General features: G+C 37.5%; 1 protein-coding gene across 6 annotated transcripts; it reads left to right on the forward strand.

Moving 5' to 3' along the window:
- Positions 1-27: 27 nt before the first annotated feature.
- Positions 28-23,880, forward strand: LOC137295120 (striatin-3-like). Of its 6 annotated transcripts, none has more exons than XM_067826433.1 (19): positions 28-280; positions 1,740-1,843; positions 6,327-6,409; positions 6,836-6,920; positions 7,321-7,491; positions 7,729-7,860; positions 8,637-8,712; positions 9,283-9,430; positions 10,490-10,591; positions 11,154-11,282; positions 13,772-13,929; positions 14,201-14,259; positions 14,665-14,781; positions 15,176-15,345; positions 15,832-15,999; positions 17,921-18,064; positions 18,939-19,046; positions 19,577-19,663; positions 19,781-23,880. In XM_067826433.1, the coding sequence occupies exons 1-19, from the start codon at positions 68-70 to the stop codon at positions 19,948-19,950; spliced, it is 2,424 nt and encodes an 807-aa protein (XP_067682534.1). In that variant the 5' UTR covers positions 28-67; the 3' UTR covers positions 19,951-23,880. The 6 variants fall into 6 exon arrangements, with proteins under 6 accessions (XP_067682534.1, XP_067682535.1, XP_067682536.1 ...); XM_067826434.1 differs by having other exon boundaries at positions 17,924-18,064; XM_067826435.1 differs by lacking the exon at positions 11,154-11,282.
- The last annotated feature ends 1,899 nt before the right edge of the window (positions 23,881-25,779 follow it).

Genomic DNA, 25,779 nt, shown 5'->3' on the forward strand with positions numbered 1-25,779 from the left:
AGAATTAGTCGTCGCACTAGTAGCTTCAATTCTTGAGAAAGCAACTTGTAATGGCGGCCATGCGAAGATGATCGAAGACGGTCCAGGTTCTCAACACGGCGGCCAGGTCGGCCCAGGATCAGGAATAAGCATCGGCATGGTCACTAAACAGCAACAAGATGGCGAATCGGTCCAGAGACCACAGTATTCCATGCCTGGGATTTTACATTTTCTGCAAACGGAATGGGCTCGTTTCGAGATGGAACGATCGCAATGGGAAGTCGAAAGGGCTGAACTTCAAGTAAGTTTATGAAGTGATCTGTGGCTTGTTGCAAAGCACTTGACGTGTCATTGTTTAGGTGGTGTTTGTAGATTCATTCTGTGTGCATTAGACAGTGTGTGTTAAGCTACGATCGATTGTCTACAGATGTTTTTCTGAGTTTGACAAGTGCAGATTTTTTCCGCCATCTTGGAAAATGGCGTCCATTCCATTCATAAGTCATAATGAGCCGACGTAATTAGTATGACTAAATCGCTTTACTTTGAGCCCAAACTGTGTGACAGTTTAATTTTTTACATCGGTTTTGTATTCCTGTAACAATTATCTAAAGTTTTTCACAGTTAGGATGTTAGTTTTGACCAGAAAATAGTACAGCTGGAGATGTTGACATGTTTTGGCAACTGTCAGATCGCAGGAATCTGCCCTGAATTCATAGTCCATTGTCAACACAGGTGCAACTAAGTCGAAAGGGTGTTGCTCATTTTGAAATAAAGTTGTAGTGAAAGCATGATGGATTTGCTCGGTTTTGCCTTGGCAGAGCCTATTCCTTGTTGCAGTGATATTATTTGCAATGAAAGGTACATATTTAAAATAAGAAGCAGATTAAGAAGCAAATGACATTTTGTGTATGTTGACTGGCTTTTGCTTCCAAATGTGTTGCTATTGACCCTTTAAAGGCAACTTTTGCTTACTAATAAGTACCAGTGCTTGAGCATTCACACCTCTTTGTGAAACACTTGGTTTGTTTGAAAGTCATATTTTGCTGAATGACCATCAAATATTGACTTAGTGTGAATTTGAGTCAGTAGCAGGAATTGGAAAGGAGAACTTTGACAGTTGGCCAGTTTCAGGATTATCCATTTTCTGAATTTAGAATGGGCCACTGCCCTTGTATCAGTTGTAAACATCAAAATTTTAATGGACCATTATTTATAATAATGTGCAAAATGGCACATAGCCCCTGCCTTTCCCAATCCCTGCACTAGTTGAAAGTGCATCAACTTACTTTTGTTTGTGGGTATTTTTCCTGGCATATTCAGAATCGTCACATATATGGTCATGGTCACATTCTGAGAGAATGGATCATCTGTTCAATCGATTCTTTGTCAAATGTTATGTGGCTTGTACTGTTTATTTTTTCAAGTATGTTATTGTTATAATCACCATAAAAAGCCCTTGAATACTGTTAAAGTGAGAGACTGATAGCCACCAGTCTTTAAATTTGAGAGTTTTGAGGGAGTGTTTTATGCCACATTCTGTTGAATGGGTAGTCTGATATAAGCTGTGATTTTTTTGAAAATACCAATGACATTCTCTGTAGAATGAATGTTGGCGAAACACGTGTAAGTGAAACTATATGGACACTGATTCTTTTGATTTAAGTTTTGTACAATCTTTATTTCTTTATTTTCTTTATTTCTAATTGGCCTACTTGACATCATGAATTTTAGTGATATTGTCAATTTTTCTTTCTTTTTAGGCACGAATTGCATTTCTACAAGGAGAGAGGAAGGGGCAGGAAAATCTGAAACAAGATTTGGTGCGACGCATCAAAATGTTGGAATTTGCCTTGAAACAAGAAAGGTACAGCTCTTCCCAAGTGTTTTTAGTTCATGTTACAGTTTGTTTGGTTTCAAGTGAGAATGAAGCATCGCAAAAGAACTCGAAATCTGGAAAGTGGAATCTTCTATCATATCCTGTACACAGCAATGTCTTTTGTTTGTCAGGTCTTAGTGTTAAGACACGTGTAGGTCTGGTTTAGATTTGATTGCCAGTAACCAATGCTTGTCGTAACAGTTGACGAATGGGATCAGGTGGTCAGACTTGCTGACTTGGTGGATACATGTCATTGGTTCCCAATTGTGTAGATCGAAGCTCATCTCTGTAGTGTCTGGTCCAGACACGATTACTGTGAACAGCCAAATTTTCGCAACCAATTAATTTTGCGCGAACTTCGCGCCAGACTTCATAATGCGAGAATAAAAATACACAATGATATAGATATATCATACACTGTATTCAGGTAAGTCAACAACACAAAAACAATACAGGTGTCATTGCTCAATCATGTGTCACCGCGGGGCTAATCTGGATTAACACAGCTGAATCACATTCTATTTTCATTGCTCTAACACCTAACTAAAAAGGATTAATTCTTTAATTAATTACATTAATTTGTTGTTAGATCACTTCACAAATCTGTTTATTTTATAACAGTTCAATGGTCACGCATCTGCGTGTCGTGTAAAAACATTCAGAGATGCCCTTGTAACAAGTCACCTCGCGAAAATAAGGAGGCGCGAAAAGGTTTAGTGACCATCACTTGCGAAAATTTAAAGGCGCAGAAATAAGACAGTTTACAGTATTTACAGATAGCTGGAATATTGTTGAGTGTGGCGTAAAACAGAACACACTTACACTTAGTGTTGAGCCCCCATCCAACAAAGATATCAACATGTTTACACAACATGATAGTTTCTTGAACAACTTTTTCATGGTGTTTTGTATGACTATAACAAACAGCAGATGGTGTTACTGTAGGGTACAGGGTGTTCATTGTCATGTACCCTACTGACATTTAACAGACTTTTCACGATTTTAATTGGCCAGCAGGACTAACTGGGGCAGAAATATAAGACACTGACTCTACCAAGTATCCTTGCTATTCCCCTCTAATTACTCAGTTCTGTGGAACTTGTTATGACATCAAACTAGACATGATCAACATTGTTACACAGCATAACTAGTGTCAGGTAAAATTACAAACCTCCCCAAAGTAGGTAGCTTATCTACCTGATATCATGTAAAATACTGATTCTTCATTAGTATTTTAGCCAGCTTGCGTTTAGCTGGCATATCATATTTTCTGAAACACTGGGTGTCTTTTTACTAGTTAATTTATTGAAGTAAATAACAAAAAATGTTGACTGGATTGCTGCATTTGTAGCATTAAGAGTCCCCACCCCCATCCCCGCCCTGAACACCTACCAGACAGGGCCAAGCAGGATCTTTCATGTTCCCCTTACTAACATGAAGCAGTTACACATGCATATTACATAAGGGGTTTTGTAAAGGAGCAGATGTGTGATTGTTTTTGCTTCTTTAGAGTTTGAAATACGCTTGTACATTAGTCCTTGATTTCTGAACAATGTGTGAAAGTTCTTGGTAATTGTTTAAAGAATTATTCTTTTTAGTGAACATGGTGAAGATTATTAGAGTCAGTGTTGTTTTTTTGTTAAATGTGTGAGTTATGTTCTATAGTTCGTTTGGCTCAAAAGCGAACTGATGAATTGCAGTGTAACTCAAAACGAATGAGCATAACATACTCATTGAAACGCTGGTCATAATCAAAACATCATGTAAGTTATATATTCTTTAACCTGCTGCTGGGTGGTCTCCATGCTTCCTTGCATATATGGCTGTCCCTTTCTCTGGACAGCCTCCCTAGTAACAAATAGTAGTGAACTGTCAATATTTTAAATGATAGTTTGTTAAAGAACTTTTTCATTTTAACAAAAAATATTCTGCAAAAACCTCATAGAGTTGGTATGATGTTCTGATTATGATCAGCGTTTCATTGAGTATGTTATGCTTATTAGTTTCCGAGCTAGACTGCATTTCATCGGTCCACTTTTGAGCCAAATGGACTTAAGTATGAGAGATTTTATACTTTAGACACTTGTGATTGGCCTTCATTGTATTTTACAGTAAAATCCTTCATTGCAAAGATGCTTGTGTCCATCCCTTGTATGTTTGTTGGCCCGAAATGACAGAGGCTTGAAAAGCCTGAAATTTGGACATTTTACCCTTAAGAGGCCCTAAATTTGTTTTGGCCTTAAAAGGATGTAATTGCCACTGATTTTTTTTTTAAACAGCTCTATTTTAGCAAAAGCTATGAATTTACGGGAAACCAATACTTTAATAACATACCTTGCAATGACAGTGTGTGTAAAATCGATCTCCTCTGGGAAGCAAAACTTTCTCTAGTGCAGCAATGTAGTCAAGAGTTATTTCCCTCTTATGGTCAGTCCCACACCATGCAAGTTTTCAACTTTTGTTCATAGGCTGAGAAAAGCAAGATTTATGGATGTCAACTTCTTTATTGTGAATGACTTTTCAGAAAGTATGCTTGTTCCTTGGCTGATGAAGGATCATGCATACACTCGGAAACATCACATTATTCACTGTTGCAAAGTTGACAACCATAACTCTTTCTTTTCTCTAATATTTCATTTCGAATCTTTGCTCAAGGTAACTTCTCTGATATGTATTGTTAATCAATTGAAATTTTGTTAACGATTGTTAAACTATGTTGATAGCCAGCACTTGATGTTCATATACCATCAGTGTGACAAATTCAGTTCTGTCCAGCTGAAATATTTACTTCAGATACCTTTGAAACAACTGCCTAGTACATTGCTCTATGAAGTCACAGTTTGGCTCAATACAAACTGTAGAATATGTTGAGTAGAAGCAAACACCTAATGGGATTTTATAGTATTTGACATGTTGAAGGCTAGATAACCAAATGTGCAGATACATTTGTTAAGTCTCTGTTTAACTTCCACTATGTCCACATGTTAGGTATAATTGAATTTGTCAGGAAGTGATATGTAGTGTAACTTATGTTATAGCACTTCTACATCCAGAAAACATGAATTCCTGTTTAATTTCTGCGTGTTAAGGGAATGTTGAAATGTTTTTGTTTTTTCTGTTCCCGTCTCATGTAACAAAGGCCAGGGTTTATATTGTAAGATGATCTAGATACAAAAACAAACAGAACTAGGTTGGATTAAGCCAGCTCGAAGTGTACGCTGGTCTATACAAACAGAGCTTCTCAGTCAGTTAATGTTCTAGCATTTGCTTTGGAGGGCTCAGTGGCTTCTAAAAAGTTATAGCAGCTTAAAAGTGTTGTTCATCGAGGAACAGCTATTCTAATCAACACAGTTAAAAAGAGTGCTGTTTGAGAACAAAAAGACTGGTGTTTACTCTGGAATGTTATCTTGTCTGGTTTCCTAATCAGTTGAGCAAAGTATTTGTTGAAAAGAACAAAACAAGTGGGTGTTTCAACATTTATCCATCTTTAGATTAACTTAATGGAGACAGGTCTTTGATTTGAATGCTCAAATAGATTTCTTTCATGTTTTCATTTTCTGTATTAACAGAAATAGCAGTCAGCAAAGTCCAGGGAAATATTTTGATAGCTCAAAGCATAGACGAACAAATCCTAAGTAAATATTATCTAACTGAGAGTTATACCATATAGTGCTTTCACTTCCATTTCTAGTCAGCATTGGGTACATTGGAGATACCATGGACATATTTTTTGTTTCATAGGGTTTCTTGCACTTCATTATTAATTTTTAGTAAGGAATTTAATCATGTTTATGTGCTATGTCAGTGTTAAAATTTAGAAATGAAAATCAAATTTAAGGATGTCATGATGCATAAATTTCTTGAACTGATACATATTATGTTGCCCATGTCACAATTTGAAACACATCACAAAGCATATTTTCACGGCATTAAATTTAGTTACATTTTTTATTCTCAGATGTTTATAAGTTCTAATTTCCCATCTTTGTGCATGAAAACAATAATCATTTATAACTCATTTATAACATCAAAAAGTGAGTGAGCGAGATTAGTTTTACGCTGCGTTTTAGCAATATTCCGGCAATATCGCGGTGGGGGACACCAGAAAATGGGCTTCACAAATTGTACCCATGTGGGGAATTGAACCTGGGTCATTGGTGTGACGAGCGCACGCTTTAACCACTAGGCTACCCCACCACCCCTCAAAAAACATCATACAGTTGCAAAATGTGAACATTACATAAAAATCATAAAATGTATCAATAATTGTGTAGGAAAAGTATCGAAGTATCATGGTATCTAATCAAATTCGCAATAAAGAGTTATGTCGCTTTGTCAGGCCAGAAACTTATGAATGTGTTGTTACTTTAGTCAACACTATACTTTTTACTCATGCATTCATGCAATCCTAATATTCTCATGCTAGATTTATTTTTTTATTTTAACATTTTTCATCATTGTCTGTTTTCAGAGGAAAGTACCACAAGTTGAAGTATGGGACCGACCTGAACCAAGATGACATGAAACCTCCAAGCTTCGACAAGAAAACTGATCGTAAGTCAAATTTTAACCAAAACATATTAAACCGGTTTGCAAAATGTAGCATCCATAAAATTCCCAACTCCTGAGATAGCATTTGAACAAAGGAAATGCTGATTCAGTGAAGCACCTTTCTTCAAGATCTTGAAAGTTGTACCTGTCAGCAAGTGGAGATTGTGATGATAATGATGTCATCTATGGGATGACTCCACACCCTGCTACACATGTCCCTGTTAGCAGAATGTTCATCCTGGATGGCACGGGAGAGGATTGAGACTTATTTTGTTTCACTCCCTGCTGCATAGTAAAATAACCTAAGATGTAACAGACATTATGTCTCTGTACCGCAAGTAACTAATCTGAAAGTGTTTCCTGTGTCAAACAGAAATGAAACATTTGTTCAGACTTGTTCATTGTTTGAATTTGAATCTTTCTTTGCAGAAGATGTAATAGATGGAGAATCACTTCTAGCCTCTGGTCCAAACAGCACAGCATCATGGAGACAAGGGAGACAACTCCTTCGACAGTAAGTACTTGGTTTGCACATATTCCTATTTGTTGGTGGTTGAATTGTATGTGATGGTATTAAGATGTTAAGAAACTCAGTAGAATGCCCATACATTTGTCTTGAGAAGTGACTAATTTCTTGTCAGTCTTATTTCATCTAAGTAGGAATAGCTGCCATATGATTTATGCTTGGGGTTAGAAGTAAATTAGTTGATTGGGTGGTCAGTATTGTTGACTGTGTGTCACTAAAAACAGATGGTGAGGAATGTTACCAGTTGGCTTGTCTGACTCTAGGCTAAATGAACTGCCTCAATGGTGTAGTATCAAGAGGTTTCTCAGTTAGCACTATGAAACTGGCATAAGTCAAGACTAGGCCAAGTAGACACATCAGATTTACTCAAGTTCTGACTTTGTTTCAGGTATCTGCAAGAAATTGGTTACACAGATACGATCATTGATGTACGGTCAGCTAGGGTACGGTCCTTGCTAGGCTTACAGCCCCACACAGAGAATGAAGCTGAAGGGGCACAACCAGCTCTGGTCAATGGGGAACAGAGTCCAGGAAAAGGGGGAGTTGCTGCAGGCAAGAGGTCAGTATTTTTTACACAGATTTTGTTGTCTGTGGAAAGTACTTCAAGTGAACTAGGGGCATAGATATTCTTTTATACTAATTGTCCTTATTTAGGGTAACACTAACAGTTTGTTACTTCATATGGAAAGTATGTGAAACTGTCATTAGTGTTGAATGTGTATCCCTGGATTTTTTGTGTTTTCGAAATGATGAAATTTGTAAACTATATTTTGTGTACCTACAATTTCTGTTGCAGAGTGGGGACGAAGAGAGTTGGTGGAGCAGTCCCCATAGAGGGAACTTTGATTGATACTGAGGCCGCTGTGATGACAACATTTGATTTTTTAGCTAATGAGAATGTTGTGGATGATGAGGATGAGAATCTTAGGTAAGAAACATTGTATCCTTGCCCATTGAATGTTGTGCTGTCAATCACAAGGTTATCTTGACAGGCTCAAATATACAGTGAAATCCTGGTAATGCAATTGCAGAGTTCCTAATAAAAGTCTTGATGGACAATTTGTGATTAACACATACTGTTTCACCTGTATGTTGATGTTACAAAACAGTAATCGTCTTAACACAAGCTGTTTTTTAACATAAGGAGGTTAAATTGCAATGATATAACAGGGATCTTGCCATCTCTTGTTCCCTTTCTTTTAACCTGCCATACCATTTTATGATTTCAATATATTTTACTATCTGCACCAGGTGCAGGCAAGTGAATTCATCAGGTAGCACCATCAAAATGTTTGCAGCATCGTGTTACATGTATCTTGTTTACACATGTCATTGGTTCCCAACTGTGCAGACTGATGCTCATGCTGTTGATCACTGGATTGTCTGGTCCAGATTCAATTGTTTACAGACTGTCGCCATATAACTGGAATATGGCTTAGTGCGGTATAAAACTAAACTAGCTCACTCATTATGATGTCTAATGTAACATGTACTGAGGGCAACCTGACAATAAAGGTAACCTGTACTGGTGGTATTTTACCTGCATTGGTCCAGCCAGGATACTGCAAAATCCATCCCTGTATGTACATTTAGTCATGTGTGTCCGAGCAATCAGATGAAGTGTATGACCTTGTGAATCTGGAAATTGTTGAGGAAGAGGCACAGGAAGCCAAATATTGCTGATCTGAACTGTCCTACTTTCAGTGATGATAATGAAGATGGTGGGTCTGCGGATGATGAATCAGAAGAAAGGTTAGAAAGAAAAGGTCACAAGATCAAGGTAAGTTCCATGCATTTTGCTCAGCTAATAGCATTACGATTATTCTGTGGGGTACATTTCATTTCTCTCTATTAAAAGTGATAGCAGTGAATACTTAATTCAAAATGAAGCATTATTTATAATATCCTGATGGTTAACATACTATTTTGGACTGCGAAAGATAATATTTTGGAATCAGATTAATCCCTGAGTAAACGTCAAGGACAATTGAACTTCATTTACCTTCAAGAAAAGTCTAAAGGAACATGCATCAAATACTCCATTCAATTCTTGACACTGCCACTGTAATAATTGCTTGTAAAATTTCTGCAGAGTTTTCTTAAGGCAGACAATCTTAGTTCTCTCGATAACAGCTTGAATAGGGTGTGTCTGTTATGAGATGGGATAGTGAAGAAGGTTAGTCTAACTAAAGGTAATTGTAATGGCAATATCCATCACTGGTCTCAGTTGTTATAGGCTGAACCAGGCAGTAGTACCAAGACCTCACTTATGCATACACATGTAGATGCTGTATGTCTCAGATCAGCAGAGATGAACAAAAAATAACTTTTTTTTGTAAATGTTAATCAGATGGTGGGAAATGAAAGCATGGCTGGTATAGAGGATGTCATGGCAGACCCGGAAACAGAGGAGGCACTAGCAGAGTTCGACTTCCTAGTTTCGGAAAGTGGGGAAGGTGCAGGAGAGGCCCGTAGCCATGGTGATGGGACAGAGTGGGGTAAGGTTGACACACATCCACTCACCACCTTGTTCCATTGGTGTTCCACGTCATTATCACTTGTGAGATTTGAAATTATTTTTTATTTGAGTTGTTCTTTCTATTATGTTTAGACACTCTGATGGTGTTCCTGTAGCCTTGAATGTAATACCCATCCATATCAAAATCCTTGGGACATGTTATAACTCTGAATGAAATGATTCTTACATACACAGTATTGAGCAGGAGAAATAAAATAAGATGCTCATCTTTGTTGATTATATGCTTAATTCATTACTGTGATAAATGCAATCATGCTTTATCTTCTAGTACACTAATTATCTTGCATGGGAGTTTGTACACACACCTTCATGCATGTTATTTGCTTGAAATTGTATCAAAGCTGTTAGAATCCCTCATAAAAAAGTACACAGAAATATCTTTACCTACCTAAATCAGTCACTATCTTTGAACAGTATCCCTTAGTGCTTCAGTAACACCATCCTGTATCCTTTGGTTGGAAGCAGTCAAGTTTTCCTGTTTTCATCGTGCAATTGTGTGGTCTTGTTTCATCTGTTAGCTCTTTCCTATTCTCTTTCATCTATGGCAGTACTAACACAACATGCTCTCTAGACATACCAGACAAGCAAAATGACTGGGCAGATTGACTTCTGTAGATTGACAGTTATACGACAGCTGACTGGACAGCAGTTTCAGACCTCCTCCTCCAAACAGGGGAACTAAACAGAGTTTTCGAGTACCTGGTGGAGACATCTGTTGTTATAGTCAAGGGAACAGAGACAATAAGATGGTGGATGTGACTCGACATTGTTATATACAGCGTTTTAAGCAACAGGGTCAAAGTGACCTGGTGGACCTGCTCCAGCTGCTTCAACTAATGGTAAGGGGTGGAGCATCAGCTAAGATAACCTGGTCAGAGATTTTGCTTGTTCTTGGTTCTCATTGCTTGGCAACTCTGCAGTCATCAGCTGTCTCGCTTGCATCTAACCAAAGTAGAAGGTAGGGCTAACCTTAGATTACCGCGGTGTCTGAGAGCGTATGACTCCTTGTATTACGCAGAGAAGCGGGAACTGTCCTCTAATGAAGAGTGGGTGGTCGATCAACAACAATTATCTAAGCTTAAAGAGCAGTACAAAAAGGAGAGGAAAGGAAAGAAGAATAGTAAGTGTTTGCCTGTGGTATCACTGCCAATGTATATCCATATATGTATACCAAATGTGTTTTTATAATGCATGGATGTTGTCCCTTTATTTGCTTTTAGTTGTAGTAATAGAATGTATGTTAAATGTTGTCCATGTTAAGTCACACATAGCTTGCTTGGTCGTAACTGTTTCTGAACTTACTTTTTCATGTAAATGAACATGAAATCAAATTTGCAATGGAACAAAACCAGTTGTGTAATATTTTTTTTATTTGGGGATAAAGAAAAACTGACATCTGTGAATAAACATTAGTGATTGCCAATTTAAGATATAGGACAAGTAAATGGTTAAAAAGTGATGAAATGTAAGACATGGGCCCAAGTGTCCATGACTGACTATCAGCTGACGTGATTATACAAACCTCTAACATAGATGTTGATCAGAGATTAATTCTGATATAACGGACAGACTTAAACGAAATCCAACCTTCATGACAATTGTGTGTGTGTAGATTAGATTGTGGTGTGGCACGGATTCTGCTTGCATTGTCTGAAATGTACTTCACTGCGCTACTGTGACAGGGCCCACCCGATCAACCCTCCAAGCCATGCTTGCTAATCTGGGCACCGAGGAAGATCACCTGCCAGCACTGCAGGCTGGAGCTGCTAGTCCTCACACCGAGAATAGTATGCCTGACATAGATGAAATGGGTATGACACCATATGCCAGGGTTACATGTGGGGGGACATGCAGGTGTACTAAACCTACCCTTCATCAGCCAGGTTAATTAATACCTGCATCATGACAGAAACTTTGTTCATTTCAGGTTTACAGTTCTTGTTTCAGTTCGTATGCTATTAAATTTAGCTTTTGACTGAAAGGTTTTGTTTGGAGGCAATTTATTTATCTGTTGTGGTTGGTTTTGTGTTTCTTTCCAAACAGAAAATGCATGTTGAAATGTGTTCAGAGTTTGGATGTTGCTTTGGTTTACACAGGTTAGGTATATTGGAAAGAAGCTAGCTAAGATAATCATTCGCAAGAAGTTGTTATACTGCTGACATGGCAGAAAACAATACTTACTGATTAAAGTTTTGCCCTTTGTGTTTTGTGTCTTTACATACATAAGATCACATTTACAAATCAGTGTTGTTTTCACTGTTTACAAGGATAGTGTAAATATAGGTCATTAAATTTTATAAGAATGAACAGTGGCGCCACAAAGCAGATGTGAATTATAAATGTCATCGGTCCAACCAAAACCAAAAATACATATAGTGTGGAAGCAATGAAGAACTGATTTTAGAGAATGTCTCACATATATTTATGGTGCTTCTCAATATGATCAGTAAAATGTCTCCTCATCAGTGCTTGAAATAAGATAAACCTATTCCATCTCTATGAATATTTAGAAAATGATAAAAGTGCTCAGTAGAATAAAAGACACTATTTTGTGGAAAAAGCTAAATGCTCCTTTCAGGTGAGGTCAATTTTGTTTGGCATGGCTATTTGTTTCAAACATTTTCAGCTCAGTTACCTTATTGAGAAAACCGTTTTGCTTGGAAGTTCTAAGTCAGACCTCCAGATTTGTGATTTCTGGTGTTGCTGGATACACAAACAAAGTAATATATAATAGAACTCCTAATAATTAGATTAACTCATGTAGTGACTGATAATACTATGTAACATTCTAAGTAGAGCTCCTGAAATCTAGATGCAGCAGGTGCTCCCATGTCTAACCCTGGCACACTATATATTGATAACCTGTGTTGTTTGTTTTACTGCTCTCTTGTTTTTTGCATGAGTTTTGTTAGACAGCACAAGAACTTACCCTTTTGTTTGTGACTGCTTCTGTTTTGTTAATTTCAAGACTTGACTTAGGTTTGTTGTTTCATGACAGGACTTTGAAAACTAAAAGGTGATTCACTCTTTCATTTGCAGGAAAGGTAGGAATATGAGTGTGCTGTTGTTCTTCATGATTTCTCAGTGATTAAATGTTCATTATGTGTGTCTGTTACTTGTTTTACTCATACGATTAATCAAATCAGAATCTGTTCATAGTGTTTTGTTTAATATTGATTTGTAGACATGTTGTTTTATTTTCTTCATGCAATCATTTGGATCAATTCATTTCAGTGTTCATTGTGACCTGTACCATAATTACATCACAGCACTTGTCCATTTTGGGTTACAACTATTTGTTCTCCATGAACATTCAGATGTGATTCCCTGTTTCCCAAATGTGACAAACGTTTATGAAATATTGTGCCACAATTTTCATGGCGTGATCTGAAATTTGTCACACTTTAATCAAGACATTAATTGAAACTCCTAGACTTTGTATTAAGAGTAGCCAGAAACTTAAGCCTTTTACAATCTATTGACTTTTGGGGTTATTAAATTGTATGTCTGTTCATGAGGAGAATGCTGATGGAATAAGATATATTCAGGCAAGTTTTGTTTGTAGTTTTTGAATAGGGTACTTCTTGATACTGACATATATTGGGAATGTTTAAGCAGTTTCTTGTTCAATGAAACTAAAATTATGATAAATTAGTTATACAAGAAAATTTGTATCAGGAAGAAAATATGTATCAGAAGCTTGTGTTTCTTGTATCACAGTCTGATGCATGTTCAATAATTGCTTGCACGCTAATGGATACTTGAACAGTGCATGGTTTGAGACTGAAAGGAATGGAATTGTTGACTGTGTTTTTTGAACAACATTGAACAATATATCATGAGGTTTGAGCCATGATAGGAGAGGTTGAATGTACTTGACACTACGGTGACTGATATTGAACTTATAACTTTCCTTAAGTTACCTTTCATGAGCTTTTGGTATGAAAAGAACATCTGGATAAAGATCAGGTTTATTGTTGTAATAATGCTGTTGATAATTAATTTGGAATAGTGTGAGTAGATTAAGGTGGTTTTAGTTGGTTCAGATAAAAAAAACCAAAACATTCAACAAATATAGGATGTTAATTCCTGATGATCTGTATGGTTGGTGGGATTTTCATTTACACTTTTTTCAAGATAAAAAATGTTTAAGCATGTCAGAGGAGATTTGCTTGAATTCAGTCTTTTCTTCCAATGTCATATTTGATCTGTGATAGGAGTTACCAAATCAAATCTGTGATAAGGTTTAGGTTTTGTCTAACATGTTTTCAGGCTAAGGGGAACTTTTTATTTTTACTAGGTGTTCAAGGCGGAGGCTCCATGCCATTTCCGTCTGGACCTCGGAAACCGATCCTTGGAATGCCTGGCCCAGACGAGGATGCCCTAGATGCGGCACTTGGTTTAGGAGAGTTAGCTGGTCTGACTGTCACCAATGAGGCTGACCCCATGAGCTATGATGTAAGCCTTTGTGATTTGGGACCTAAATATACAAATGCTTTTCTGAAACTATTTCAGAATATTATTTTAAACATCATGTAGTTAAAGAATTTGCTAAAATATAAGTGAAAAGTCAAACAGTCATCTACTCTGGTTGTTATTGTTTGTTGTGCACACAACACCTACTATTAGCATTATAGGTGTATGCAATATCCAAAGTTGTCAGTGTATACTTCATCAACCCACAGTCTTCAGTACACACAATTATTATCATGCTGTTTTATGTTGGTAGATATCAGCACCAAAAGAAGTTTATAGGAAAACATGGAATGCAAAATACACTCTTAGAAGGTGAGGAATGTTATTTCCTTGTATAACAAGTTCACTGTGTCAAAGTTATTTTCAGTTAATCCTTTAGTGATCATATGTTCATTTAATCAGTAACTTAATGCTTGGAATCATGATTTTAATGACGATGATTTTTACTTTCTGTAATATAATGTATACTTTTGCCTTATCTCATTCTCTTTCAAAAGTCAGATTTCTGTTATGTTTTGTTCATTCTTGTATAATTAGGTTATAATTATCCATGTTATTCCATGAAAGTCAAATGTGTCCTCCAGCCACTTTCAGACTGATGGGCACAAAACATTTCGCATATCAGTAATGATTAATTCACTAATGAGCAAGTAAACGACACAGGGAGAGCGTATTACTGTGGATGTGTGCTCCTCATTTCGTAATGCTTGTTTCCAGTCATTTTGATGGTGTACGGGCACTAGCATTCCACCCGGTTGAGCCAGTGCTAATAACAGCATCTGAGGACCATACATTGAAATTATGGAATCTACAGAAGACAGTGCCAGCAAAAAAGTGAGTCACATTGTTGTCATACCATGACATTTAAGCAGGTGCATTGTCAAAGTGAAGTACTAGTGTACTTAAGGTATGAATCGTTGGATCCCATGAAACCTCGACTTTTTACATCAGGTTTATGGTATAAACCCCATTATTTTAATGCTGAGTCTTAAATGAAACTCATATAATACTTCTACATTTATGTACATGAAACTCTTTATGAGTTTCAGCTCAACTCTGAACTGTTCAGTAATAGGGATTAGGTGATAACGTGTTGCATTTAGCATACAACCCTATAGAGATACATAGTTTTCATCATAACCCTTACCTGTAGTTAACGTTTCGAATACCTGAACTGTCAATCAGTATGAGATGCTTTGTTGTCAAGATGATACTGACATTTTTTCAGAGCTGCATCTTTAGATGTTGAGCCCGTGTACACATTTCGAGCTCACGTGGGTCCTGTGCTGTGTCTCGCTGTCAGTGCTACAGGGGAGCAGTGCTTCAGTGGAGGCATGGACTCATCCATTAGGTGTTGGAATATACCAAGCTCTAATATTGATCCATATGACTCTTTTGGTAGGTTGGATGGTATAATATTCTTATGAATAAATTAGCCTCAATAATTCTTTTGCAGGATATAATCAAATGCTCCCTTAGTTGTAAGTCCCGCATTAAATGAGATTTGTTGGTGGAAGTATTTGTTGAGTAGAATTGTAAGATGCACCTGACCACTTTGAATTCTTGACAGACTTGAGATTTGTTAGACTTTGGTTATTCAGCTGGCATTAAACTCCATTATATTAACTGGATTCACAATATTTGTGGAATTTGAACTGTGAATGTTCCTCTGTGACAGGTGAAATATTGTTTTCCTTGAACCGGAAGAAGTGTGAATTACTGAAGTATTATGATTTTATTGATGTTAAATCCTTTGCAGTTATTATTTATTCTATTGATTTCTTTTTCTTCAAATAATTTAATATTAAACAATGAGTTTATGTCTTTATAACTTATATGATCATAGTGTTGACTTGCTGCACATGAAGTTAACTTTCTCCTCAGATCCCAGTGTGTTGTCAGACACGCTGGTGGCTCACCGAGATGCAGTGTGGGGATTGTCTATACACAGCTCTAAGATGCAGCTGTTATCGTGTTCAGCTGACGGGACAGTTCGGTTGTGGAGCCCTGGCAGCAAGTCTCCACTCCTAAACACATTCACTGTTGATACAGGTACTGGCACTCACAGTTCTTCGCCATCTGAATTAAGCAGTGTTCTGGGATGCTAGCTAAAGTTGGTTTGAGTGATGCTATCTAGATGTTTTGTAGGTGTTCCTCCTGTCTGTGCAGTAAAGAGTTTCTATGACTATCATGTTAATGTCATTCATATGTCACACTTAGTGGCTTCACAAAATACTTCGTGACGAGTATTATGTATTCTAATGAAGCCTAGGACTCTTTGTAGGCTTTTAAAAGTCTTTCTGCTCATGAAAGGGAAAATAGTCCTGAAATATTTATGTATTATGAAGCACTTACGAGGGTTGGCTGAAAAGTTCTAAGCTTCACTGTGAAAAAAAGTTACTAAGTCCACGTTTGTAATTTATTTTTCTACATAGTCCCCTTCCAAGTTCACACACTTTTGCCATCGATGCTGCAAGGCCCGAATCCCGGTCAGGAAGAAATCTTCTTCAGCTACCCTAAAAAAATCAGTCACAGCGGAAATGACGTCATCATTACTTGCAAAATGGCGACCGGCGAGTTCATTTTTCATTTTGGGGAACAGGTGGAAGTCAGAAGGACCCAAATCAGGTGAATAAGGAGGATGGTCAATGAGTTCAAAGCCACAATCGTGGATTATTGACATGGCCACCACTGATTTGTGAACAGGCGCATTGTCTTGGTGGAAGAGGACACCTTTAGCGATCATCCCTCGTTGTTTGGCTTTGATTGCTTCTCGCAACTGGTTCAGTAGATCAGCATAGTATCTGCCGTTGATAGTTTGACCTTTTTCAAGATAATCAATGAGCAGAATACCCCTGGAATCCCAAAAGACTGATGCCATCACCTTTCCAGCTGAAGGAACAGACTTGGCTTTCTTCGGAGCTGGTGAATCAGGATGCTTCCACTGTTTTGACTGTAGTTTTGTTTCTGGTTGAAAGTGATGTATCCAGGTCTCATCCATGGTTACAAATCGTGCCACAAAATCATCGGGATCTGCTTCAAAACGACGCAAATTGTCAAGGGACATCTGGAACCTGACACGTTTCTGTTCTGCTGTCAAGAGCTTTGGCACCCATCTTGCAGAAACTTTAGTCATTCCTAATTCTTTGGTGATAATATGCTCAACCCTCTCATGAGAGATGCCCACTACACTAGCAATATGTCGAGTAGTCAATATCGTCGATCATCCATCCACATATCGAGCACTCGCGTGATGTTTTCTGGAGTGGTTGCTGTTGAAGGCCTTCCTGAGCGTGGGTCATCATCAAGGCTTTGTCTGCCACGCTTAAATTCTGCAGCCCACTTCTTTACTGTGGAAAATGAAGGAGCATCATCCTCTGGAGTGGAGACCATGTCAGCATGTATCTGTGTTGGGGACATCCCTTTCATTGGCAAATCCTTGATGACTGCCCTGTATTCAGTTTTGTCCATTTCTGATGATTTCAGAGGGTAGGTTTACCAAAAGAGCTGTAGTTGAGATAAAACTATTAGTACGTTTGTAGTTCTTGTGTCTATGATTCACTATATGATTGTCCTCATTGGTTGCAAACACCTGTCTCTACCTGGTGGGGAAAACCACTCAGACTGAGAACTTTTCAGCCAACCCTCGTATGTTCAGAGAGAGGGAGTTGATTCAGCCTCAGAAATTACCAGCTCAGTATACTGCAAATTTACTTTTTTTGCAGGTATGTATGTGGATTTTGGTTTAGAATTGTCTTTCTCATATTTGACACAGTAAGGTAACAGATGTCATTGCACCCTTAATGCTTTAGATCTGACTCTTATCTACCAGTGTTTTTGTCTGGCTTCAGGCTTGGTTATAATAACCTGATGTTTTATTGATGGAATTTATTCCATGTCATTTAGTAAGAAAGAAGCATTATGTTTCCTGAAAATATTTGGTTACATAATGCAATGTGTCTTATGTTTTCAGCAGAAGAGGGAGCACCTACCTCTGTAGATTTTGTGCGTTGTGATCCCAGTCGGATGGTGGCTAGCTATACGTCCTCTAATACCTATGTATTTGACATAGAGACTGGAAAACAGGTTCTCAAATTAGAAACAAAAATAAATTCAGGTGAGGCATCATTGAAAATAGGATTATCTACTGAATTGTAAGTTGGACATTCAGAAATATCATACTGTTGATGTACCTACAGCAGCAATGTGAACTTGCATTGTTTTAAGATGTAATGTCCATGAAGTGGGAAGGGAATAGAGGCTTGAGCTCCTTCAGTCCTTCCATCCATATGTCAGTCCAAGATAATGAGAGCAGATGTTCACAAAAACTGTTTTCAGGACATGAGTGCCTTGTTGGAGTTTAAGAAAGGAAACCGTGTTACCATTTGTTACAGAGTTATTGTCCTTTTCATGGATTTCTTGACTTCGTTCACATTATCACCAATGGGGACAGATTTTCTCAATAACTATTATAAACAGGGAAATGAAATGTAAAAGACGTGAGTGCCTTGATGGATTTTGAAAACGGAAGCTGTATTAAGATTCTTGACAGAGTTATGGCCCTTCTCATGCGTTTCTTGACTTAAAGCATGCTATCTATAATTCGACTGATTTTCGAAGAAACTGTGTCTCATTCAACAGCTTTTGTGTCACTGTTTGTAGGAACAATCAATGGTAATAAAAAATTAGAAATGGGATATTGAAGACCATGTCTTCTTGTTCAAGCCCCTTAATCTTTTTCAAATCAGGGTTTGTCATGTAAAGTAAGTTCCTTTGTAAAGATCAGACATTGTCAAAAGAAACATCTGCAATATCAGTGATGTAGCAGTCAAAACAATGCTGGCATATCTGTGGAGATCAGTCCAAACCTATTAGATTTTCAATAGAAAATAACCAGGTATCCAGAACTTGACTGATTGTAATTAAACATATGATCTTAGTCCTGTTTAACAAAATTCAGACAATTTGACCATAGTCTGTTTCTGTTTCAGATTCTAGTGGAAGCAATCAAATCAACAGGGTGGTAAACCATCCCACACTTCCACTGACCATAACAGCACATGAAGATAGACACATTAGGTTCTTTGACAATAACACAGGTGAGAAAGTAACTTTGGCATCATTGTAAAACCAGAAGCCTTTTGTTGACACATATATTGGTCTGAAATACCAACAGTTCTGTAGTGTCCAGATACAGATGCCATCTTGTATGATGGCAGAACAGCTGAATAGCATGGCTAGTTAAATGCAAATGGATATGATAAGCATACCGTCACACCCAATGCCAATTTATCTCATGATATTTATGATAAAACATTTTCATCAACAGGTGAAAATCCAGATGAATTCTAAGCTTTGGATCCTCTTTCACAGTGTTTGTTAGCCATATAGATTTTGCTAACATGACCATTCTGTTTACAGTGCAAATAAGGGTCCATGTTAATCTCACATTTAAGAGAGACAAATTGGAATCCTATCTTATGACATGCACTATTTTAGGATTTTTCTTCTTCTCGTTTTTAAGAAATACCACTCGTTATAAGTAACAAGAGTGCTCAATAATGTTTAGAATTGGTACTTAAACTAGTCATTAGGTACAGAGCCTGATTGTAATTATTTTTCATTTCAGGGAAAATCAGTCACTCAATGGTGGCCCATTTAGACTCAGTTACCAGTTTAGCAGTGGATCCAAATGGATTGTATCTCTTATCAGGGAGTGAGTATTACTGTCCTCAAGTTGAGTTGACTTTTACCAGAAATATAACACAAAGTATGAAAAGCATGCTACTTCTGACTGTTACATGTATAATTCTGTTTCTGTTTCCTTTTTCAGGTCATGACTGCTCTATTAGGTTATGGAATTTAGACAGTAAAACTTGCGTGCAGGAAATCACCTCCCATCGCAAGAAGTTTGATGAATCAATTCACGACGTTGCCTTCCATCCGCAAAAACCCTACATAGCTAGTGCAGGAGCCGATGCACTTGCCAAAGTCTTTGTATGACAACAATAAAGACTCCTAGTCTGTCGGCAAAACAATGAAAATACCAGTTTCGTTTGTGTGGCATGTTTTCAAGGAGGCTACCAACTAGTCTGGGCCACTATACGCTTACATTCTCGCTTATTTAAATGGCGAAAACCAGCAGGCCAGGCTGGGTAGGTGGGTGGGGGTAATGTGTCATTGTCTGTCCAAGTCACATGGTGAGTGAACCCCTCTTTACACCCCCATCCTCTTGTCCGTGCATAATGGATCACATACTCATTGCTCTATTCTATTTGAGATTTGTGCTGCAGCTTTCAGTCGACGAGGTCTTCATGTGGAGATGTACGATTCTCAGGGCAGTCTTCACATCAAGATGTACTATCCGAAATTTTTACCTGAAAAATAATCCACGTAAAGAATTGATGTTGGTGTTGTCTCTGCCATCTTGCAAGGTCTTGTGATAGTTGGTGAGATTTGTCATAGACTGTACGAAAACGCCAGTTAAGGCTGTAGGAAAGAAAAATTGGCATGTGTAGTCAGTCTGTAAAGAAGAAACATTTGTGCATCAGGTAAGATGTAATTGCACAACATTCATGTAGAATGGCAACCAGGAATGGCATACCCATCGATATAGGATGTGATACATATAAAAATGTGACACTGCCGATCTTGAGGGGCTATTTATTGTATCAGTTTCCAAGTGACTTGTTTGTGGCGTCCTTTCATCCTCCCAAGGCACCCTCCCAGTGTACAGTGCTATGTGTGCGTGTATCACCAGTCCTAGAAGTGTATACAAGTTTGCAATAACTCAAGAGTGGGTAAGCATGGACATGGATGGACAGAGAGATCTGAGGTTGAGCGAGAGAGAACAAAGGATGACATTCATCTCCTTCCACACTTTTAGTGACTGCATCATCATACACAACCCCATATGTACATTTTATGACAACATACTGTAAGGCTAACTGATGGTTAACATGTAATATTTGTAATTATGAAGACACTAAACTATTTCAGTATTTTGTAGTTAGCCTGTTCATACCATATACATTAACAGTGTGGGCACATGTTGATATTTGTGCTTGCTCTTGTAAATAGGCATGTTAATGTTAGTTCTCTGTGTTCTCCCTCTTGGTTGATGTTCTTGTCAACTGCTTTAGGCAGCATGGATTTCGTCTAGTTGATTCTGGGGGCAAAACCAAACAGGTGATAACTTTAACAGTTTCAAAGGTAACATTGTTCAATTCCACTCAATCGTGAAACATTAAAGAGGATGTCATTCTATGTCTTTGATATTCCTAATCTCTGTCATTCAACTGTTGTTTCCATTGTATTGTGAGGTTCAAAAACCAAAGTCTGTTTCTGACTTCATACTGTGTATAAGAAGCACTTTAGCAGACTTTTTCAAGTAATTAAATGCAGTTTGGAATTTTTGTGATGTTTCAGATGTTGATTGTAAATCAACTTACTTTAGAGCATGAGTAATAATGACACCTATGTACTTTCACAGCAAATTGAACAGGTCTGTTCAGTTGAAGTTTGACATATAGGAAAAGGATTTCCTTGTCAAATTTTCAATTTCTGAACATGTTAAATAGACATATTCTGTATACTCTTTTTGTTTCTCTTTACTTCCATATGTTATGTAAGGAACAGTTTGTAATTAACATGACACTGACAAACAGGGCTACTGAAATTTATATTTGGTTTGATCATGTAACAATCTTATTTCTGTTGGTAATTTTAACTGGTATTATTATTTATTTAACTGGGTTCTGCAGTTTTTTCTTGATACAAGTTTCCTGAATTTATACATTTTTACATGCTCTTTCATTTATCTTGTTTGTGCTCTTGTTTTTAAAGAGAAGTTTACACACCACTAAATCATGTTTTTCATTATAAGGGGTGAAGAACAGTCATGCTTGAGTCATCTATATGGGAAGGACTGTTCAGCATGTTCAATATCAGACAATGTCGTATAATTTGACTGCAAAGAGTTGTGTGGCTGATGCTTCTGTTAGATATCATGTACTGGTTCATCAGTCAAAACGATCTCAACACTCTTGTCATCATCAATTCGTCCAGCTTTTCTCTCGTGGAAATATCCTGGCATAATCAACACTGTTAGCTTGAAAGATTATTTCTTTGAAACGATGACAACGACGCATGGTTTCTCTCTCAGGAAGGCCTTTGCATGCAGTTCCACTGCTTTACTTGTAATTTGACACACCTGTTTTACAAGCCAAACAGTCAATACAGTGAACTAACCAGTAATTTAATACTAAGTCCTTCACAATATATATTTTTGAATCAGCACATTGCATGAAAATTTTCCTCCCCTTGAAACATGTAATTCTTAATGCTAAATTGTGATAACTACCAATGTATTATCTCTATTACATGAAACGAGATGTTCATGAGCGATACTACACAGTATATCTTTCTGTGTTTTTGCATATCACTTTGTAAGAGACATCTAATACCATTATATAGATCAATTACTATGTAAGTAATAACTTTAGAAATGCATATACTTTATGATACAGTATGTTTATATTGGCTAACCAAAGTTTGTCTATTGAAATCCATGCTGCTTGATTATTGATGCTACTGGGGGATAATGATTATGTATGGATTACTAATAGCAGGGATGGTATAACTACTAACTCCAACAGAGATAATATATACACTGGCCTGAACGCTTGTTTTTTCAGGGGCACATGTGGAGCATTTGTTAACATAGATTGGATGTTACATTATGCCATGTTTTGGAAATGTATCCATATACTTACAATATCAATTTGGTGTAAAATTGTTCAAACAATTATTTGTCAATTCGATGAGTGTTGTTTCTATAATTTTAGATCTTTTAATTTTAGTGCTTATCATTTGGTATCAGCATCATGAGTAATTTTAGAATTCTTACCTCATACATCGTTCATGATCATAGTGTTGATGACTGTACTAGCGTGTGAGAAAGGCACTACATAGTAGTCTAATTGTATAATTAATAGGAAAAACTTGGTTGGGATTGTGGGGAATATATATTTGAATAACCCAGGAAAATGTGATTTTAGAAGGAGTTTTATTTTCACGTATATGAACTACAGTGCTAACCATCTGATTACCAGTCCAGTCTGTCCTCTGAGATGATGCATTTTGTCTTTTCTAGATGTTTCTTTATTGTGAACCATGTGTTATTGGTCTTTCTGTACACAGTGTCTGCTCGTCGAGTCTTTGGACCTGCTGGTCTTTAAATCTCTTGTCTCCTATCATATATCATGAACCCTAGTGATTCAATCAAGCTTGCTAAGAGTTAATTTTATGCTAAAATGGGAATTGCAAATTGGGCCAGCTGGCAGTGTTTATTTGTAACAGTATGAGAACATCACTTGGGGAATTCAGCAAGAAACATTCCAGTAAATTATTTCTGGACTTAATGGGAATGTTTGATACATTAATTGATGCAAATGTTTGTTTTTGGAAGAAGTTTAGGAATTAACCACTAAAATATTTTCCATGCATAAAAAGGAAGGGGTTTGTATGACATGCCAGACTGGTTTGATATCATTTTTTATTTGAAAATGTATACTAACAAAATATTACTAGTCATTCAACTCTCAATAATCTTGCATATGTACAGATAATCATGTACAGTCATACAAGAGCAATTTTTAACAAATATTTTTGGACAGCTTATAAATGTGAAATGTACATTTAGTTGTGTATACATACATGTATATTGTATTAACTGCCATAGAAAATCAAAGAGATGAAGTGCTTTCATATCAAACTGGTGTACAATCTATACGAAATAATGCCTCTAGATACATTAGGTTACTAGACGTGTGCTTTGCACCCTAGAATCAACACTTACACGTCTTGTCTTTCTGAATGAGTTACTGTCATTTCTCTGTATACAGCAAATTAATAAAACTGAATTTGAAATTATGGAAACCCACCTTTCTTGCTTTTTGAGTTACTAAAGTGTGCTTGACATTGGGGAGTATGATGTGCAGATATTTTATGATCTTTGGACTATTCCAATCTGACATCCATTCCTGTCAAGGACTGTCAGTTGGTATAGTTGAGCACCTATACATAAAGGTGTGTTAAGATTATGTAGCCAATGCATGGACAATGTTATCGCAGCCTTGTTAAACAACACAAGGTTCTGACATGTCTCTCAAATGAACGTTCCAAAACATGAGGGTTTGCATGTGTGACGATAACAAGCATAAGTTGTGTTAAACATGCATATGAATGGAAGTAAGTAACACCAAAGTTTTATGACTGGACCTATATTTAATGACAATTCGTGTTATGTGCCTCTTGTCAGGAGATAACATGTAGCCAAAGTGCTAAAACGACTATTCATTAACATAAAAGCCAAAAATAGAACACGTGAATGGGATAATTTGATTAAACGTGACTCCTGTAATAAAACTAAAGTAACATAACATTAGGTATCAATAAAGGAATCACCCCAAACGGGTAACAGAGTGGAATTAATACACCCAATCCACAAACGGGCTCAAGAAGACGTTGCAGTGTGCAACATCGCCCACCTGGATGACCTTTTGAATCTTCATCCTCACTGAGTGCACGAGATGCTGAATCCGATGTTCAGGCGACCTGTTCCATTCATGATGCAGTGTTGGCTCTAATGTATCAATATTCTGGCAGATCTGTCTGACATACCTTATGCCTCAGACTGCCTCAAACATGCTTCATAGGGTCCTTATCAGGGCTTCAGGCTGGCGACGGAATGACTGTAATGGCATTTTGGTACAGGGAATGAATGACTGCACGTGTGCGCAGTGGCCTGTCGTTGTCAGGCCATCAAGGATCTTCTGCCGAATGGAACTACTTACATGATGTACCTTTGAGTACAGGTCATGTTCCTCATTCCTCCTTCAAGAAGCCGGAGGCTAGATTTTCGAAGCTCTCTTAGCGCTAAGATAGTCGTAAGTTAATGTTAATGTATGACACTTACGACTACCTTGGCGCCTTAGAACTTCGAAAATCAGGTTCCGCAGATGCCGGTCACGGCATCAACGTAGTCTTGCATCCAAGACGCCGATCGTATCAACAAAGGTCGTCGGACAGATCTGGCCTTTCAAATATTCTGCTGTTGTATTCAGTTGATTTCTTAGATTTTTATGTTTCTTGCTGGTGTGGAAGCCATTGCCGTTTTAAACATTGGGCTCGGTGCAGAGGGAAATCCCCGAACAAGTCAGAATTAGGCTGCGCTGATGTCTTGCGCGATATGCCTGAACGATGCAGGGCCTCGATTTCCGAAGCTCTCGTAAGCTCTTTTCGAAGATAGTCGTAGGTGCCATACATTGTATACTTCTTTATTCCCTCTAGTAATGAAGATTTACAACAAAGAATGAATCATGAATGTGGATTATGTACACCAAACACAAACATTTTGAAAAGGAATTGGACGGACAGTTGGAGGGATAATCGTATAGTGCAAGGCAGGTAATCGGGTGGATAGGCCCAGTACTTCTGTTGGGAATGTAACGGACGCACCAAGTGAGCAACCTAATCCATAGCCCACCTGACAGCTCAGTAAGACAGAGACGAATAAAGAAAGGCATTTGTGACAGGCAGATACCAACGTAGAGAAAGGGGAAGTTAGACATTAACAATTCAGATGTTCTTTTCGCGAGATTCGTTGGAGAGGAAAACATTGTTTTAAGTCAATGAAATTTGTGTGTGTGTGTGTGCGCGCGCGCGTGCGAGAGAGAGTGAGAGAGAGAGAGAGTATATTAATATAATGCGTAAGTGGGGTATTCATGGCATGGCATCTCATTGACCTAGCAGTATAAAACAAGCTTGCGT

Source organism: Haliotis asinina, chromosome 8 (assembly GCF_037392515.1).
Source record: "Haliotis asinina isolate JCU_RB_2024 chromosome 8, JCU_Hal_asi_v2, whole genome shotgun sequence".
In the NCBI taxonomy this organism is placed as follows: Eukaryota; Metazoa; Mollusca; class Gastropoda; order Lepetellida; family Haliotidae; genus Haliotis; species Haliotis asinina.

Bases quoted from the DNA above. Each gene is read 5' to 3' on its own strand.
- LOC137295120 (XM_067826433.1), top strand. From the start codon at position 68: ATGATCGAAGACGGTCCAGGTTCTCAACACGGCGGCCAGGTCGGCCCA. The intron at 18,065-18,938 runs GTGAGGCATCAT...TTTCTGTTTCAG, and splicing joins AGAAACAAAAATAAATTCAG to ATTCTAGTGGAAGCAATCAA. The intron at 19,047-19,576 runs GTGAGAAAGTAA...TTTTCATTTCAG, and splicing joins GTTCTTTGACAATAACACAG to GGAAAATCAGTCACTCAATG.